General features: G+C 40.1%; 1 protein-coding gene across 3 annotated transcripts in view; it reads left to right on the forward strand.

Moving 5' to 3' along the window:
* The window catches only part of MIA3 (MIA SH3 domain ER export factor 3), a 145,393-nt gene that overhangs the window by 115,546 nt on the left and 12,611 nt on the right, over positions 1-17,236 (forward strand). For 2 of the 3 annotated variants that reach the window (XM_077485801.1, XM_077485803.1), the window contains 11 exons: positions 1,429-1,519; positions 2,678-2,816; positions 3,251-3,352; positions 3,787-3,847; positions 3,968-4,003; positions 6,158-6,225; positions 6,315-6,412; positions 8,760-8,888; positions 12,545-12,613; positions 16,639-16,709; positions 16,819-16,890. In XM_077485801.1, the coding sequence (XP_077341927.1) occupies positions 1,429-1,519; positions 2,678-2,816; positions 3,251-3,352; positions 3,787-3,847; positions 3,968-4,003; positions 6,158-6,225; positions 6,315-6,412; positions 8,760-8,888; positions 12,545-12,613; positions 16,639-16,709; positions 16,819-16,890 (936 nt within the window). The remainder of the gene's footprint in view (positions 1-1,428; positions 1,520-2,677; positions 2,817-3,250; positions 3,353-3,786; positions 3,848-3,967; positions 4,004-6,157; positions 6,226-6,314; positions 6,413-8,759; positions 8,889-12,544; positions 12,614-16,638; positions 16,710-16,818; positions 16,891-17,236) is intronic. The other variant, XM_077485802.1, reaches the window with a different exon arrangement.

The raw sequence follows: 17,236 nt of genomic DNA on the forward strand, positions 1-17,236 counted from the left end.
CATTTATTTCCTTTTGGTTTTCGTTAGGAATAAATGAAAAAAAAATAATATTTTTTCCTAATACAATGTGTACATAATTCAAGCAATCCCACATCAAAGTGAAGTTTGTTCAGCATAAGAAATAGGATATACATTCAAATGTATGGTGCAACAGGTTCCAATCAAAAGGATAGAACATTTGACATAACCATCATAAATACAAGCTAGCAATCCCATATATTTACCTCAATATATAATCAACACAGTACAACTTTTATGTAACCCAGTGGGGTGATAAATATCAAAGTGAACATAAAGGTATGTGTTTTATTTTAAAAGAGCTTTATTCCTCTTTCAGTGATATTGCAAAAGCATGCAGGGATAAAAAAAACACTTTCATTAGTGTTTGATTTAGGGATATCAAAAAGTGAGAGCCTCTGGGTGACAGTGATTGAGTTGGACAGTTTTTCTTTTCTCAACGTGCTGCAAAAATACTGTCAGGGCTGAATTAATAAGTAAGTCGGCTTGTCTGGCATAGTGAAAATGCAATATCAAGTGAACCCAATGCCATTTGAATTTTTGCAATTGCAAACCTGTTAAAAAAAAAAAAAAAAAGGCACCTATGCCTTCATCAACGCAACCTAATCTTACCTCAATGTTATGCTAGCAGTTCAGAAAAAACTTTTTTTTTTATTTTTTTACTTAAGCCGGCCATAGATGATTTGATTTTCTTTCCTGTAACCACGGATTGCAGGAATGAAAAACGCTCGCTTTGTTCCCCATCAACACAGTGTTGATGGGGGAATCCCTCCTGCTGTGATATTATGTTCTCCTGATGGGGGGCCAGGGAGAGCCGTCCCAGGTGGGAGAACACGCAGTGATTGAAGCCACTGCCCATAATCTGAAAAGTCCGATAGGCTGGTTGTATCCATCAAGTTGGATACGTTTAGCCTTACACATACATTATTTGAGTTTCGGCTGTTGCACAGGTCGAGATTCTAACCGTCTATGGCTGGCTGTAAGGTCCCCACTTCAGATTTATTATTTTTTACCTCTTCGCTGAAGCTATCTGCCTCTGAGTCTGACAAGCCCACTAATTCCCAACATTTTCTGGGCGTGGATGCAGCAAGGTCTTTTGTGAGACATTATTTGACTGCTTCTGTTTAATTAGTAAGCAGGCTGCTGGAACCAGTAAGGTTTGGGGATAGAGAGGGGAAACCAGGGTACATGGGGAAAAAAATTGGTGCAATTTAAACCTTCCATGCAGATAGTGTCCTTGAATCAGTCTCCAGCTGGGAACTGTGATGGCCAAAGTCAAGCAGTCTTCCATGGGCACCTCTGTATGAATAGATAGAACTGTAGGATCTGGCTTATCTGTATTATGTTGGTAGGAATTAATTGGACTGCTTTCATTATTTGGGTTTAAAATAATTTTTTTGGCTGTGTTAGGTGAAAACAACACTAGCAATAATTGAGGAAGAAAAAGATCTGTACCAGAGGAAACTAACAGATGAGATTTCTGCAAGACATGATTTAGAAGGTTGGTAATCCATTTTATCATTTTTTTTATTTATTTTTTTGCCTTATTTCTGTTTTGTGTACACACTGCAAAAAACGTTTCAAATCAGTACCAGTACCAGGGAGTATCTTACTCTGATGTGCTCACCACAATTACACAACCATACACACCAGTATTGCCAGTTGGAGGCTAAAAGTACCAGTATGTTTTGGAACTAAAGAAGGAAACACAAATGTTTCGAGGAAACTCATACAAGCAACATGCCTTGTTGGAACTGAACCAAGACCCCCTGTAGTTGGAAAAACAAGAATGCTGACCACTAAAACACGGTATTTAAAAAAAAAAAAAAAATCCTACAGTAGATCTCGATCCTAATTGGATGACATTTTGGGGGTTATTTACAAAAGACAAATCCACTTTGCACTGCAAGTGCACTAGGAAGTGCAGTCACTCTAAATCTAAGGGGTAGATCTGAAATGAGGGGAAGCTCTGCTGATTTTATCATCCAATCATGTGCAGGCTAAAATGCTGTTTTTTATTTTCCTTGCATGTCCCCCTGGGATCTACAGCGACTTTACTTTCAAGAGCACTTGCAGTGCAAAGTGGATTTTCCTTTAGTAAATAAGCCCTTCTGTTTTCTAAAGTACTAGGCATCATAAACAATTGCTTTTTATTTTTATTTTATTTTTTTGCACAATATCATTTTTACATTTTTTTTATTTTTTTTCTCCATCCTTGATTATATATGAAATGCTGCTTATCTTCTGCAGCTTCTTTCAGCCACTTTATGTCTATATACAGTCCAGCATTGTCTGCACATCATGGATTTCCTGTGCAACTAATGTTGCCAATGCAACTTAGTCTCCAGAGGTGCATGTGACATGGTGATTAGCCAAACAAAATTTGGAGACAGTTGTCACCCCCCATAACAGAAAGTGCATGAAAAAAAACATGACAGGTGTCCAGATGTTATTTATAGAAAGCTGCATTTCTTTAGAAGGTTGAAAACATTTATTGAAATGATATTAACCTGTGAAAGCTTTTAAGAGATTTTGGTGAAATCCTAGCCATTTTAGGCTGTTTGTTGAAATGTATTCACTCAGCGAGGCTGAATGAACAAACTGACTTTATTTTGAAGAAACAAGTATTCTATTTATTTGTGCCCTATGTCTTTTACAGAGCAAATTAAGCAACTTCAGCATGACGGCAGTTCTTTGCAGTCTGAAAAAACGCGACTGGACAATGAAAGTAAAACCCTGCGCCAGAAAGTAGAGATCCTCACTGAGCTTTATCAGCAGAAGGAGATGGCACTTCAAAAGTAAATATCATTAATGTGCAAATAAACAAAGCTATATCTTCAATACCCTTTTCAACATTTACTGATAGGCGTATATATAGTCTCTTTGCTGTGTGGCTCACGGGAAACCTATCGCTCACATATGAGATGAGTGTCACCACTGTACTCTCCTCCCTACTGGTATTTATAAAATCGCCTATAAAGATAGATAGCTAGATCTATCTATCTTAATCTCTATATTTATTATTATTTTTTTCAAACCCTCATGCTGGTCTGGTGACATCACTTCAATTTGTTTTTTGTTTTTTGGGGGGGGGCATGCATGCATTCGTTATTTCAGGCCTGAGTAGCATACACACACAAATTATGTGGACTTTTTATGCTCCAATCAGAATCAACACTGTTGTAGATTCCAGCTTACCAACACTGATTCTCCCCATGTGATTCTTCTCTAGAAAACTGACCCAAGAGGAGTATGAGCGTCAGGAGAAGGAACAACGATTATCTGTAGCAGATGAAAAAGCCATCCTTGCCGTTGAAGAAGTGAAAATCTACAAGTACAGTATTTTTGTCACTATTACACAAGACCTGATACAATATGCCATTCTTTTTTCCACCTGTACATAGTAATATTTTCATGCTGAGAATTTCTGAACAAACTTAGAAGCACAGTTGCATTAAAGCATATGTCAGTACGGATAAAACATGGGTAAATGTGCATGTATTTTTTTTTAATTATTATTATTGTTATTTTTCCTTCAAATAAGGAAGAACATAGATTCTTTGGTCATCTTAGTGGAAGGTACTGAATGTGATTACTGTTGACAAATTGGTTGAAAGTGTATTTATGGTATATTTTATGCAAGACTTGTGCTGGATATTGATGTGGATCAGCATCTTCTAATTCAGCATTCAGAGATGTCGTGAGCCTTTTAATGAAAAAAGTTTTTTCATAAAATAGGATTTGCTATAAGGTATTTTTAATTTGCAGGCAGCGAATTCAGGAAATGGAAGAAGAGTTGCAGAAAACAGAGCGATCCTTTAAGAACCAGGTAATAAAGTGTTAATGCTCTTTGTTTTCAGCTATACAGCGATGCGAGTTCAGACAGATTTTCAGAGATATCCTTGTAACGCCTTTCCCTGATGGTTTTTGCCTGCTCAATTTTTTTCAGATTGCAAGTCACGAGAAGAAGGCTCATGAAAACTGGGTGAGTGTTGATTACATGAAGCTTACTAGGGTCACTGTGACTGATGATATTGCTGCAGAACTAGGTATAGTTATTTGCTGACATATACTCAAGAGAAAAAAAAAATCAGTTCTGCTGTGAAACAATAAAAATAAAGTAGAACTAAAGGTTAAATATAAAAAATGCACACAGGCAGGCTCTGTATTGTAGAAAAGACACGATTTTTCTCATCCGCGATTAGACAAAATGACCTGCCTGTTTGCAATTGTACACTGGGCTGCACATGCTTCGAGTTATGCCATTCTGGCCCGGACAGCTAAGATGGCCTTAGATCCCACTCCCAGGAGAAGACTGGGTGAAGCTAATAGTAAGGGAGATAGGAGAGGCGAGTTTTGTTCTGCTTTGTTTTGGTTAGATTTTAAATGCTAGTCATACACCTGTCAAAAAGTCGTTCAAATGCATTTTCGAAAAACCAACACAGGGTCATGAGATCAAACTGTTTTGCCATCATCTAATGACCAAATTTTGATCACTAAATCGTTCAATAGACATAAATGAATCAGATTTTTGTTTTGTCACATATGCCTAGTGATAAATGTACAGGCGAAAAACACATAAACCCTGTTAATTTATCGTCTGTTTGGCAGAAGTTTTACAAATTTATTTTTTGGCTTAAAAACGTCACAACCGAATTTTGAATTGTGGCCATTAACTGGGCGATAAACGAACGAACTGTCCAAATGACAGATTTTCGAATGATTTTTTGCCTAGTGTATGGGCATCATTGAAGACCAACTCCAGCCATTTTTTGCCTGTTTTTTTATCGGCAAGTATGAGTACTGATACTTTTGGTCAAGTACTCACCAGCACCGATTACTGATACTTTTACGGTGAGGTTTGAGCCCATACAAAATGAATGGGCTCAAATTGCACTGCAAAGGATTGCACTACTCCTGTGTGAACTCAGGCTGAAGTCCCTATGACAAGCCTTGGTTCACACAGGTGCAGTGGGGGAAAACGCATTTGATTCAGACAGGAATCCCACCACATTCCTGTTTAAATCGCATGAGATTCGAGACCATTCATTTTGTATGGGCTCAAATCAAACCACAAAAATACTGATTTCTGGTACCGGAGAATTTGCACCAGTACTCATACTTGGTATGCAAATGCTTAATGCCAAAACGAAAATGTTCCTTTCAAGTTTTTATTTCCGTTTCTGACTGCACTGTGTAGATTTCCCCTCGCTTCCAGTTCCTGTGACACCTGTACATTAATTGGCTGAAGTAGTTGTCACCAGGACAGGAAGGAGCTAGCATTGTCAGAAGTTCTAACCCTATCTCACTCTGCATTTAGGTCTCATAAAAATGTTTGTCTGGAGTTGGGCTTGTAGCTGACCAGGCAGACTGAGAGTGCCACTAGAAGAGACAATCTGCCCATTCTCTTTCAAACTGGTACCCACTGATCCAGTTTGTGGATGGATAGGCCTAAAAAAAAAAAAATAGACGTCACTGGGGCCCAGTAGAGTGTGTAATGAAAACCGTTTTCATGTAAAAATTTCATAAGCTTAAAATCAAAGAGGCGCTGCACTCCCATCCAGCCAACCAAGTGTAGACTTGAAAATGGCTTTAGCCCATGAGACTCAGCCAAAGCCACATTCCACCTGAGCTAAATCGTAGGGTAGTACCCTATGATTAAACTCTGATGGATGGAGCAAGACCTGTCGGGGCATGGCTTTCACAGATACTTATGGTCTGAGGCCATTTTGAAGTCTGCACTAGGTTGGCTGGACGGGGGTGTGACACTTTTTTGATTTTATACATGCATCTCTTTGAATGAGCTACTTTGGCAGCCTGCACCCTTTTCCCTGGTGACTGCGGGAGTTTGGCTTCCTCAGCCTGAGCGGCATTCATAATCCAGCACCAGGGCCACAATTTCATTAGCTTGCTGATTAGGGGGAAAAGATGAACCAGGGAAGACAAAATATAAGCAAATTAAACTTTAGCTTTAAAGATTTTTGGTGAGTGCTCTTTAATTTTGTAAATGTTCATAAACTGACCTTCTGTCACTTTTTTTTTTTTCTATTGCTTGTGTAAGTTTAAAAATGTAATTCTAGGCTTTCCAATAAAACATCTCAACGACAGCTGCCAACTGGCTCCCTTTTTATTTTCACAGCTTGTTGCTCGCACAGCTGAAAGGACCTTGGCAGAAGAGAAACGAGAATGTGCAAACTTAAGACAAAAGTGAGTCCATCGTTGTTTATAATAATCACAGATTATTTGTTTATAGCCAGTTAGAGATTTGTAATAATTGTCAGTCTTTCTATTTCCAGGTTAATTGAAGTAAACCAACGGGTTGCAGCTCTTCAGAGACCATCCATTGTAAAACCAACTCCTGGGAGACCTGAACACCAGCCCCCACCAAGGAGAGGTACAGGCCAAAGTCTGACACCACTTCACTTCTCATCAGACTACATAAGCCTAAAACTGGTCTCGCCCACCTTCTAACTCCTATTCTAACTACCCTGTAGTAGGGAAGATGCTTATACTTGCCTATTCTCCGGTGCTTCGGTTCACTCACTTGATCAGCTCCCAGTGGCGGCTTCAGGGGAGAGAAGAGACATCCGACAAGGGATGCCCCATAGTAAGCCTATGGGTGATTTTGCTGCACAGGCATTCCCTTTGTTGTCGCTTCTCTCCCCTGAAACAGGTCTCTGAGGAGATCACTTGACTGGACTGGAGCACACTAAGAATAGGTATGTATAAGCATCTTGCTTCTAGAAGGTAGTTAGAATAGGAGTTAGAAGGGGAGTGGGAGCAACTTTAGATATAGACAGCTCATGGTTGAATCATTTTTTTTGTTCAGCCAGCTGAACTATTGTATTCTGACAGTGAGGAGACTTCCATGCCATCAGAAAACACTGATCAGCGCTGCCAGCCATAGCCAGCGGCACTGATCGAGTGGCAAAAATCTGTCAGGGCTGTTGTACAGAAGTCGATCAGTAGATCACCTTGACCATACATGGATTGAAATTTGGTCAGTCCCCGATGAACCAGCGAATTCCGATCCACGTATGACCAGCTTTAGTTAGAGCCTGGAACTCAACTCTAACGATGGTTTGTCTTCATAGGCGTGTTCCAGGTGTGCCTGGGCACACCCTAATCACCCCGTGTGGCTCATATTCCCCCTGTTTAGACCCCTGATATTTCACCAAATAAAAAATGTCCGCCATTGTAAAAAATAAAATAGAAATGAAAACTACTGACACTGTCCGTATATATACACATGTGCACACAGGCATGGGTCTCCTAATAATAAATTGTAAAAAAAAAAAAAAAAAAACCTGACACCAATCTCATCCCTACTGACACCATCCAGTGCTCTACTGCACATGTGTGTTTGGACTGTGGGGTGCACACCCTAATGCATTAGGCTGTGCATACCTGCGTTTATCTTATCTCATACATTTTTCCCTTAGAAATATGGGTTTGGGTTTTTTTTCCTCCATTATACTTGCCTAATTGGATGCAGCATCAGTCTGATGCTGCATCTATGCCCCGGTGCCTCTGCACTGAGAACCGAACGATCAAATATCGCCGGTGTCTCGGTTCTCACAGCTCCCCAAGCAGAGAGCTGCTGACTGTCAATCAAGAGCTCTCCGCTCTGCTCCCCCACGCTGGAGTGCTGAGCTGTGAAGGGGCGGAAGGCGGCCATCTCAGGCTCTCAGTGGCTCACTAAGAGGCTGAGATGGGCATCAGTCCAGGCACCTGGCGGATCCAGACTTTCATTGTCGTGATGAGATACCTGTGATGTCAGCAGAGAGTGGACTTCAGACCGCTCTCTGCTGAAATCTATTGAATTGTATTCAGTCGGGCAGACCCTTATAGTACATAGTTGTTGGTAGATCTAATGCCGGCCATACACGGTTCGAATTTCAAAAGAATTTTGTTTTGAAAATTGTATCTAAGAATTTTCGTACGAATTTCACACCATTAGTGGGCTACAGCAACAGCCAATTTCCGTGCGGCAATCAAATTTGAGGAATCGGACATGTTGAAAATTTTTTGAAAAACTAATGATTTTCTAATCAATGGTGGGAGAATCGTGCAAGAAATTTAAGAAGAAAAAAAATGCGCATGTGCAAGAAAAGAACATTTATGGAGAGAAAAGAAGATTCCCGACAAAAATTATTTTCTGTAGCAACATGTGGTGAAATTGAAGGCTCAGTTGGCCGAATTTTGAAAATCAATGGTGGGACCATCAGATCACAAAAAAAAGAACTTTCTGATTTTGAAAAGAAAATTTGTTCTAAATTCGACCATGTGTGGCCTGCATAAGGAAGATTGTACAATCAATGTGTAATGTGTATGGTTCACTTAAGAGGTCTACTTGTTAATAAGTAAACTTTGTCAGAGCGTACTAATGTGTCAGACAAAGGCATTCTTGTATTCTTGGTATTTTTTTTTTTCTTGGATTGTTCATTGGGACACAGCTGATCACTGGTTTATAAGGTCTGCCCCTAGGAGGATAGACACTATGTGTGGATGGTACATCTCATATTAGACAGTACCTCCCACATTGCAGGTAATAGCCCACTGTCCCACAATTAACATTCTGAGAAACGTCCTTGTCCTACCTTGACAATAATTAAAATCCACTAAAATGTATGTAAAAATTGGTCCCACAATTGAATGTTCTGTATAATACAATATGGAATACCATTTTCTTTTATTTTATTTTTTTATTTTTTTATTTTTTTGTGCCTTTGTAACTGCAGCTGCCCTGAGCAGGGATGGCTCGTTTGGACCTTCACCAGTGAGTGGGGGTGCCCCATCTCCTCCCATGATGATGGATGGGTCTCACCGATCGGCTTCTGCAAACCTTAACAAATCAGAGGGAAATTTTGGTTAGTATCAAAATGAATGGTCTGAATTTGAAATGCACAGAACTGCATGTGAATCACACAGGAACACGGTGGGGGTTATTTGCGAAAGGCAAATCAACTTTGCACAGCAAGTGCACTTGGAATTAAAGTCACTGTAGATCCGAAGGGGACATGTAAGAAAAATAAAAAACAGCATTTTACCCTGCACATGATTGGATGATAAAATCAGCAGAGCTTCTATTCATTTCAGATCTACCCCTTAGACTTAGAGCGACTGCACTTCCAAGTGCACTTTCAAGTGTACTTGCAGTGCAAAGGGGATTTGCCTTTCGTAAATAACCCCCAGTGTGTTCTTGTTCAATTGCCTGGGTGAAACGGCCCTAAAAGAAAATTGTAAGAATGCATTTTCAAATCTCGTGAGAAGACACTGAAGCACTGCACAGGAGTGTGTTCTCATAAGATTTGGGATCCTCCACTTTCCTAGAATCCCACAATGAGGCCCATAGATATCACCAACGTCTACAACAAGGAGCAATATAAAACTGGCCATACACTGCTAGGATCTTTTTTGTTTTTTTTTGTTCAGCTTGCAATCTATCATTCCTCCAGCTATACTATACAGCGCAGATAGACGAATCTGCAGTGCCAGCTATTGGTGCTGGTGGCTGTGAGAATACCTGAACAACATCTGACTCTGAATACAACTGCTGTTCGGCCAACAACATTTCACCCTGCTCCTTCGATTTTTCAATTGAAGGATATAGGGCTGGAGGGCCACCTACAAAGTAAATTTTGTCTGGTTCATTAGAAACTTCTCAGTGTATGGCTTTGGGTAAGTATTTATTAACGTTTTTCTTCAAATTTTTTTGCTTTCACTGAGCATTTTAATTCTGGGGGTGGGGGCTGCAATATTTAAACATTTTTAAACAAGGTCCCCAATTAGCCATAGAAAGCCAGTTTGTAGTTGCTGTGGGTACATCACTTTGCTAGGATTCACATGTTATCAAATAAAGACCTTTCTGTGATTTACGTTTGTGTTTGACCGAAGTTTAATAAATCATATAAGGTCTTTAAATCTGTAATTTTTATTTTTTGAAAACCATTGCCAGAAAAAAGACATTTATTTTCTTTGTAATGGGAATTTTCTCTTAAAGAAATTGTACTGTGGCTTTTATGTTCATCCACTAATCCCTTGATTCCCCAGTGACCCACCAGTGACATCCAATTTATCTGAGGGAGGAAAACAATCAGAGACACTTTGGCTTGCTACATGTGCATTTTGTTTGATACTCCTTTATGATCTCACCCAGAAAGCTTGTAGAGGGACTCTCAACCAATAGTGTGTTTCTCTTCATATTACTCATTCTTTGTCTGGCAAAACGCAGACCCACAGGGAGAGCTGGGAGCAGCAAGTGAAAGAGCTGACCTCTGTCCCTAAATAGCAAACGTTTCACCAGCGGAGGTCAGGAGGAGGTTGCATCTCTGAATCACTGCTTCAATATCGCTTTCATTGAATAAATAAATAATTAGTTTCTTCCGGCCACATTTCCTAATATCCACGCTGGAGCTTTTATTAATGCCATGTGTTCCTGCTTCTAATATACCATGGTAATCTATAGACGTAGTTCTGGTGTGCCAGAGGTTCGTGTGAGGCTGCGCTAAGTTAAGAGTAAAAATATACCAGGGACTAGGCATGTAGTATTAGAGGTACAGGCTAATAAACCTGTATGAGGGGCACTTACAACCTTGAAAGCTGACAGTATCTTACCTGTAATTTTAAAGCTTAACTCCATGCAGACAAATTAATACAGCTGTGAAGAGGGAGGAAAGAAGGGGAATGAGAGGGGGTGGGTAGAACCATGGATTATAAGTGCAGCGGGCGTGAAAAAAGGAGCGCCAGTTACTAGCAGCCAGTGGAACTCATATCGCGTCAGTATGAGATTCTGCATTAGATTCAACTCCTCCAATCTTGCTGAGCCAGAACCCAATGATTTGGCAGCGTTCATTAGGTGGCACAGGGATTGACCTTTTGTAGATTTTGGATGATATGCTAGTGACAATTTTTGAACAATCTGATGAAGTTCCTTCCAGTAGTGACTGAGTTTAGAGCAGGACCAAAAGACATGTAGGAGTGTCCCCCGCTCCTCCTGGCAGTAGTCAAAAAGAGCTTCTGTAGAATTGAAGGGGTTCTATAACATTGCGTCAAAATCTTTAAATTATTCTCCTGAATCTTTGTGCAAAGTGAAGATTTCAACGCAAGTTGTACCATAGTAGTTTTTTGTGACTCTGATCCCATAAATCAGCTTTCCATTTCTCAAAATAGGGCAGTGTGAAATCCTCTGGCGATAGAACCAAAAGCTAATAGAGCATGAGGAAGAGCACCCCTGTCTGAGCAATTCTAGTCTGGTCAGTCTACACTGGAAGCTATTCGAAGAGGGGTGAGAGTGAATACAATTATGGATTTGTAGAGCTCTCCAAAATTCTGGTTTGTAAGAGCCCATCGGGTTCATAAGAGACTGTAATAAAGACAAAGAGCCCATCTCCACAAAGTAAGATGCTTGAAAGAGACTGGAGTTCAGCTTTAAGTTGTTAGCAAATACCTTATTGTAGCGAATTCTTTTCACTTCCTGTCCTGAAGGCAGAGCAGGAACTGAGGGGAAATTTCCTTTTAGGCAGTTGAAACTTTGATAGGTGTCCCCATTGGAAGACTTCAGCTCTCCTTCTGTTCTATTTGCTGCTGTATGAATTATTTGGATTTCCCAACACTTGCTGTCCAGGCGACAAAAAACATTTGGATATAAATGCACACAGTGGGTGCTGTAAGCTGTTGAAACCTTTTGAGGATTAATTATATCACAGTTCAAGCAGCTGCAAGGGTCAATGAGGGCTTGTGTAGAAAAAACAGAGTTAAAAAACGTGAATTTTTCATTTTAAATTTTGCTCTTCATATTTCATACTAAATCGTGGTATATTAAAGGGCTGTTGATAACAAACTGGAAGCCTTGACATTTTTCAATAGTTGTAAACCCTTCCAGCTAGTGTACGGATTAAGGTAAATGTCTGAAATCTCATAAATGTTATAGGAGGATACTATTGACATGGGAAATGGGGTTTTTGTTTTAAATCAAGATAAAGTGCACGTGCATGAAAGAAATATGGAAGATGCCATTGCTTTTCTGCTACTGGTTGAGACTGGTTTCTGTTTCAATAATTTTATTTGAGTTTAGCATAGAGAAAATGAGGTCTAACACAGCAGTAGAGGATAGGCCTGTTTCATGAGGCCACCAGGGGTCCTGAGAAGGTTCCCCAAACCAGTGGGGCATCCCCTGGTCCCACCAATAACTATACAGTGGTGCCATATAAAGCCTATACAGGTCTGAGGAGAGAGGCAAACTGGAACTCAGGAGAAAGTGGGGTCTGGTTTCAATACTTCCAAGTCATTGAGCCAAGCAAAGGCAGCACATGAAAGTTTTTTATGCTGGCTTGGATCAGGGGCTCAGAACTCCTCAAAGCAAAATCCTAAAAACCAGAGAACTAGCATTTTAAAAAGTGGGGATCAACAATGGCAGCCAATATAATTTTTCTTATGACAAGAGAACTACTAACACATGATTGTTGCTAATTGTTTTGTGTCTAAAAATGTTATGCTGAATATGTATATTGTATGTATCCTGCAGGTAGAATGGATGCTTCCTCAGGGACCAGACGTCCTCCACATGACATGTCTGGAAGAACATCGGCTCCTGGTCAGTACATGTGATTGGTAAATGGCTCCATCATGTGGTCACTGTTTTCTAGCCTGCTTTCTTTCTCACTCTGCATTGTTATATTAAAGTGGAAGGAAAGGCTTGCTATCAAATTACCTCCCTGCAATAAGTTAGAAAATATTACAACATTGATGTGTTTTAAATGTATAGTTGATGTTTCTTTCTACCTTTTTTTTTTTTTTTTTTTCTTTTTTTCTTCCCTGTCACATGACTGCATTGCTTGTGAGGTCATATGAGTCTGGCAGCTGTTGGGCAAGTCTATTGCCTGATTGTGGTGTAATTTGCCCATGTACAGTGCCTAGCTGGTGGGCATTAACATTGAAGGCATTTCTATAGTAACAGGACACCAGGCAGAAGAGTGGGGCGCAGGGCCAAGTGGGATAGGGCTGGGCAGACTGAGAAGGGGGCAGGGCTGGACACACAGACGCCAACAACAGTTTCAGGAAGTGCCTGTGTGCAGCCACAGCGTTGTCGGTGAAGATTAGGGGGATTGCTGGTTGTCCAGATTATACTGGGGTTTCTAATCACACAGGCAGTAATTACAGTTATACATAATATAAAAGTTTGAATTATTATATATACAGGGCAAAGGCATATTTTCATTTTTACCTGGAATTCCACTTCAAAGTGAAAATTAGGTTAGCGTGCAGAAAGCGCCCTTTGAAAGATCACCTCTTCTCTGGTATAGTCCTAATGCTCATTAATTCTGTGAGGCTATAATAAAGAAGCATACGTATCTTATTCCTGGTTTCCCAGACAGTTACTTTCTCACCTTTCACAAAGTGGATTGGAACTTTCACCTCTTGCATGCAGCGCAGGGCCACTTGTTTTTCATTGTATGTGATGGCCATGGCAAAGACGCGGTCACATGATCAGCATTCCTTAACCCTACAGATACAGTGACTGTAAGTGTATACAGGAGACTGGAACTTTAGCTTCTTCCCACTCACAATCTTTAGAATTACTTTCCTCTGTACCGTGCCCAATGCTAAGCATGCGTTAATCTGTGTCCTCCCTTTCACATTGTGTGTGGTTCCTGGACTTTCACAAATCTCTTGCAGACTGGGCTTTCACCAACACCTCCAATCTCCATTAACAATTAAGAACTGGTCAGAGTGGTATTTGATCCCTAATGTAATCTGTGACTTAGTGACCAAATGCAGGCTGGGAAGTTTTATTTACAAAATAAACCTTCAGCCAGTGGATGCCACTGCAGTCTGAAGATGGTAGTGTGACTGTTTAATTCTGTAATTGTCATATAATTACAGTGTTAAAAAATGTTATATATATATATATATATATATATATATATATATATGTGTGTATATATATATATATATATATATATATATATATATATATATATATATATATATATATATATATATATATATATATATATATATATATATATATATATATATATATATATATACAGTGGTGTGAAAAAGTGTTTGCCCCCTTCCTCATTTCCTGTTCCTTTGCATGTTTGTCACACTTAAGTGTTTCGGAACATCAAACTAATTTAAACAATAGTCAAGTACAACACAAGTAAACACAAAATGCAATTTGTAAATGAAGGTGTTTATTATTAAAGGTGAAAAAAAATCCAAACCATCATGGCCCTGTGTGAAAAAGTGATTGCCCCCCTTGTTAAAACATACTATAACTGTGGTTGTCCACACCTGAGTTCAATTTCTCTAGCCACACCCAGGCCTGATTATTGCCACACCTGTTCACAATCAAGGCATCACTTAAATAGGAGCTGCTTGACACAGTAAGGTCCACCAGAAGATCCTTAAAAGCTACACATCATGCATGAGACCCAAAGAAATTCAGGAACAATTGAGAAAGAAAGTAATTGAGATCTATCAGTCTGGAAAGGGTTATAAAGTCATTTCCAAAGCTTTGGGAATCCAGCGAACCACAGTGAGAGCCATTATCCACAAATGGCGAAGACATGGAACAGTGGCGAACCTTCCCAGGAGTGGCCGGCCGCCCAAAATTACCCAAAGAGCGCAGCGACGACTCATCCAAGAGGTCACAAAAGACCCCACAACAACGTCCAAGGAACTGCAGGCCTCACTTGCCTCAGTTAAGGTCAGCGTTCATGCCTCCACCATCAGGAAAAGACTGGGCAAAAATGGCCTGCATGGCAGAGTTCCAAGGAGAAAACCACTGCTGAGCAAAAAGAACATCAAAGCTCGTCTCAATTTCTCCACAACACATCTTGATGATCCCCAAGACTTTTGGGACAACATTCTGTGGACCGATGAGACAAAAGTGGAACTCTTTGGAAGGTGTGTGTCCAAGTATATCTGGCGTAGAAGGAACACTGCATTTCATAAAAAGAACATTATACCAACCGTAAAATATGGTGGTGGTAGTGTGATGGTCTAGGGCTGTTTTGCTGCTTCAGGACCTGGAAGACTTGCCGTGATAAAAGGAACTATGAATTCTGCTGTCTACCAAGAGATCCTGAAGGAGAATGTCCGACCATCTGTTCGTGTACTCAAGCTGAAACGAACTTGGGTTCTGCAGCAGGACAATGATCCTAAACACACCAGCAAGTCCACCACCGAATGGCTGAAGAAAAACAAAATGAAGACTTTGGAGTGGCCTAGCCAAAGTCCTGACCTGAATCCTATTGAGATGTTGTGGTATGACCTTAAAAAGGCCGTTCATGCTCGAAAACCCTCTAATGTAACTGAATTAGGACAATTCTGCAAAGATGAGTGGGCCAAAATTCCTCCAGGACGCTGTAAAAGCCTCATTGCACGTTATCGCAAACGCTTGGTTGCAGTTGTTGCTGCTAAGGGTGGCCCAACCAGTTATTAGGTTTAGGGGCAATCACTTTTTCACACAGGGCCATGATGGTTTGGATTTTTTTTCACCTTTAATAATAAACACCTTCATTTACAAATTGCATTTTGTGTTTACTTGTGTTGTCCTTGACTATTGTTTAAATTGGTTTGATGTTCCGAAACACTTAAGTGTGACAAACATGCAAAGGAACAGGAAATGAGGAAGGGGGCAAACACTTTTTCACACCACTGTGTGTATATATATATATATATATATATATATATATATATATATATATATATATATATATATATATATATATATATATATATATATATTTATATATTTATATATTTATATTCTAAAGTTTCGTGTTTTTTTTTTTTTTTTTTTTTAAATAACTAACATGTTATACTGTTGCAGTGGATTTGTACAGAGCAGACTGGATCCACCTCTTCTCGGGTCCCTCTTCGCTGCTCCTAGCCCCTCCCTTCTGTCAAGTGCCACCACACTTGCTATGGGGGAACCCGAGCTGAGCTGCAGCTTTGTGTGTCCATTCAGACATGGAGCTGCCATTTTGGCGCCACCCACCCTCTCTATCCTGATTGGCAAGCTGACTTTGACAGACGCTCGAGCCAACAGCGCTGCTGCTGTGTCTCAGCCAATCAGGAGTAGAGTCCCAGATGGCCAAGGGATCGTGGACATCACTGGACCGAGATGGGGCTCGCGTAAGTATTAGGGGGTGCTGGAGAGTCTGCTACACACACTTTTTTTTTTTTATCTTAATGCCTATAATGCTTTAAGATTAAAAAAAAACTTTTCCCTTTACAACTCCTTTAAAGTTGGTAATTTTCACAGTGCCAACTGATGTGTATTCCACTGTTGCCAAGACATCTAGGTTTCTATGACTTCTAGTCACAAAGCGCTAAACATAATTAAATAGGACCTTTTTTTTTTCTTTATTGTCCCATTTGCCTCATTCTCTTCATCCATTTGCATCGTTTTCTCTGAGCCTGTCAGGCCATGACTCTTAGTTGTAGAGGAAAACGAAGATGCCTCCAATCGTGAGATGGGTCATGAGAATATGGGAAAAGGTCTATATATACGTATAAGTGCAGTACGTTTATTTGCTCATAAGGAAACATTTTCACAGCTGCCATGCCTCCTTTTTCATCATGTGACCTTACTCTTTCTTGCAGTGGATCTGGGTCACTCCTCAACTGTATTGAATAGTGGCCCCAGGACATCGTCTCCCTCTGTGGATGGATTGGTGAGTAGTTTTGACATATATGATCTTGCCTATCTTATTATATTTCTTCCTGTTTCTGTTTTGTATGTGTACTAGTCTCTAAATCCCTTTCTTCTTGTAAAACAAAAAGCCAAACCCATCCATTGAGTCTGAGGCTCCCATTGTGTCTGCTAGTTCTCTGCAGCAGGAGGAATCGCCAGCAGTGAGTATGAGAAGCTGTGCATTGGGTTGGGTGCTCACTTAACTTATCTGGTGGGTTGCAGCAGGTACTAACATTGCATGGACCAAACCATTCTGCCAGGAAAGCAGAGCTTTTTCTACATCTTTTTCTCAACTAACAATACCTAGAATGACTTCTAGGGACATAATCTCTACTCTGTGTTGCTTTATGGAGACATGCATTGGGGGAAAATACTTTATTCACAGCCCCCTGCTGAAAATGTTAGTGAGAATCGCAGAAGAGAGTAGGGAATGGCACACTGTGTATATATGTTCTCAGTGATTTCTGTTGACTAGGATTGGTCAGAGATTGGAAAATCTTTAATAGA

Source organism: Lithobates pipiens, unplaced genomic scaffold, assembly GCF_037356315.1.
Source record: "Lithobates pipiens isolate NorthernLeopardFrog02 unplaced genomic scaffold, aLitPip1_a1.2 Scaffold_18, whole genome shotgun sequence".
Classification (NCBI taxonomy): Eukaryota; Metazoa; Chordata; class Amphibia; order Anura; family Ranidae; genus Lithobates; species Lithobates pipiens.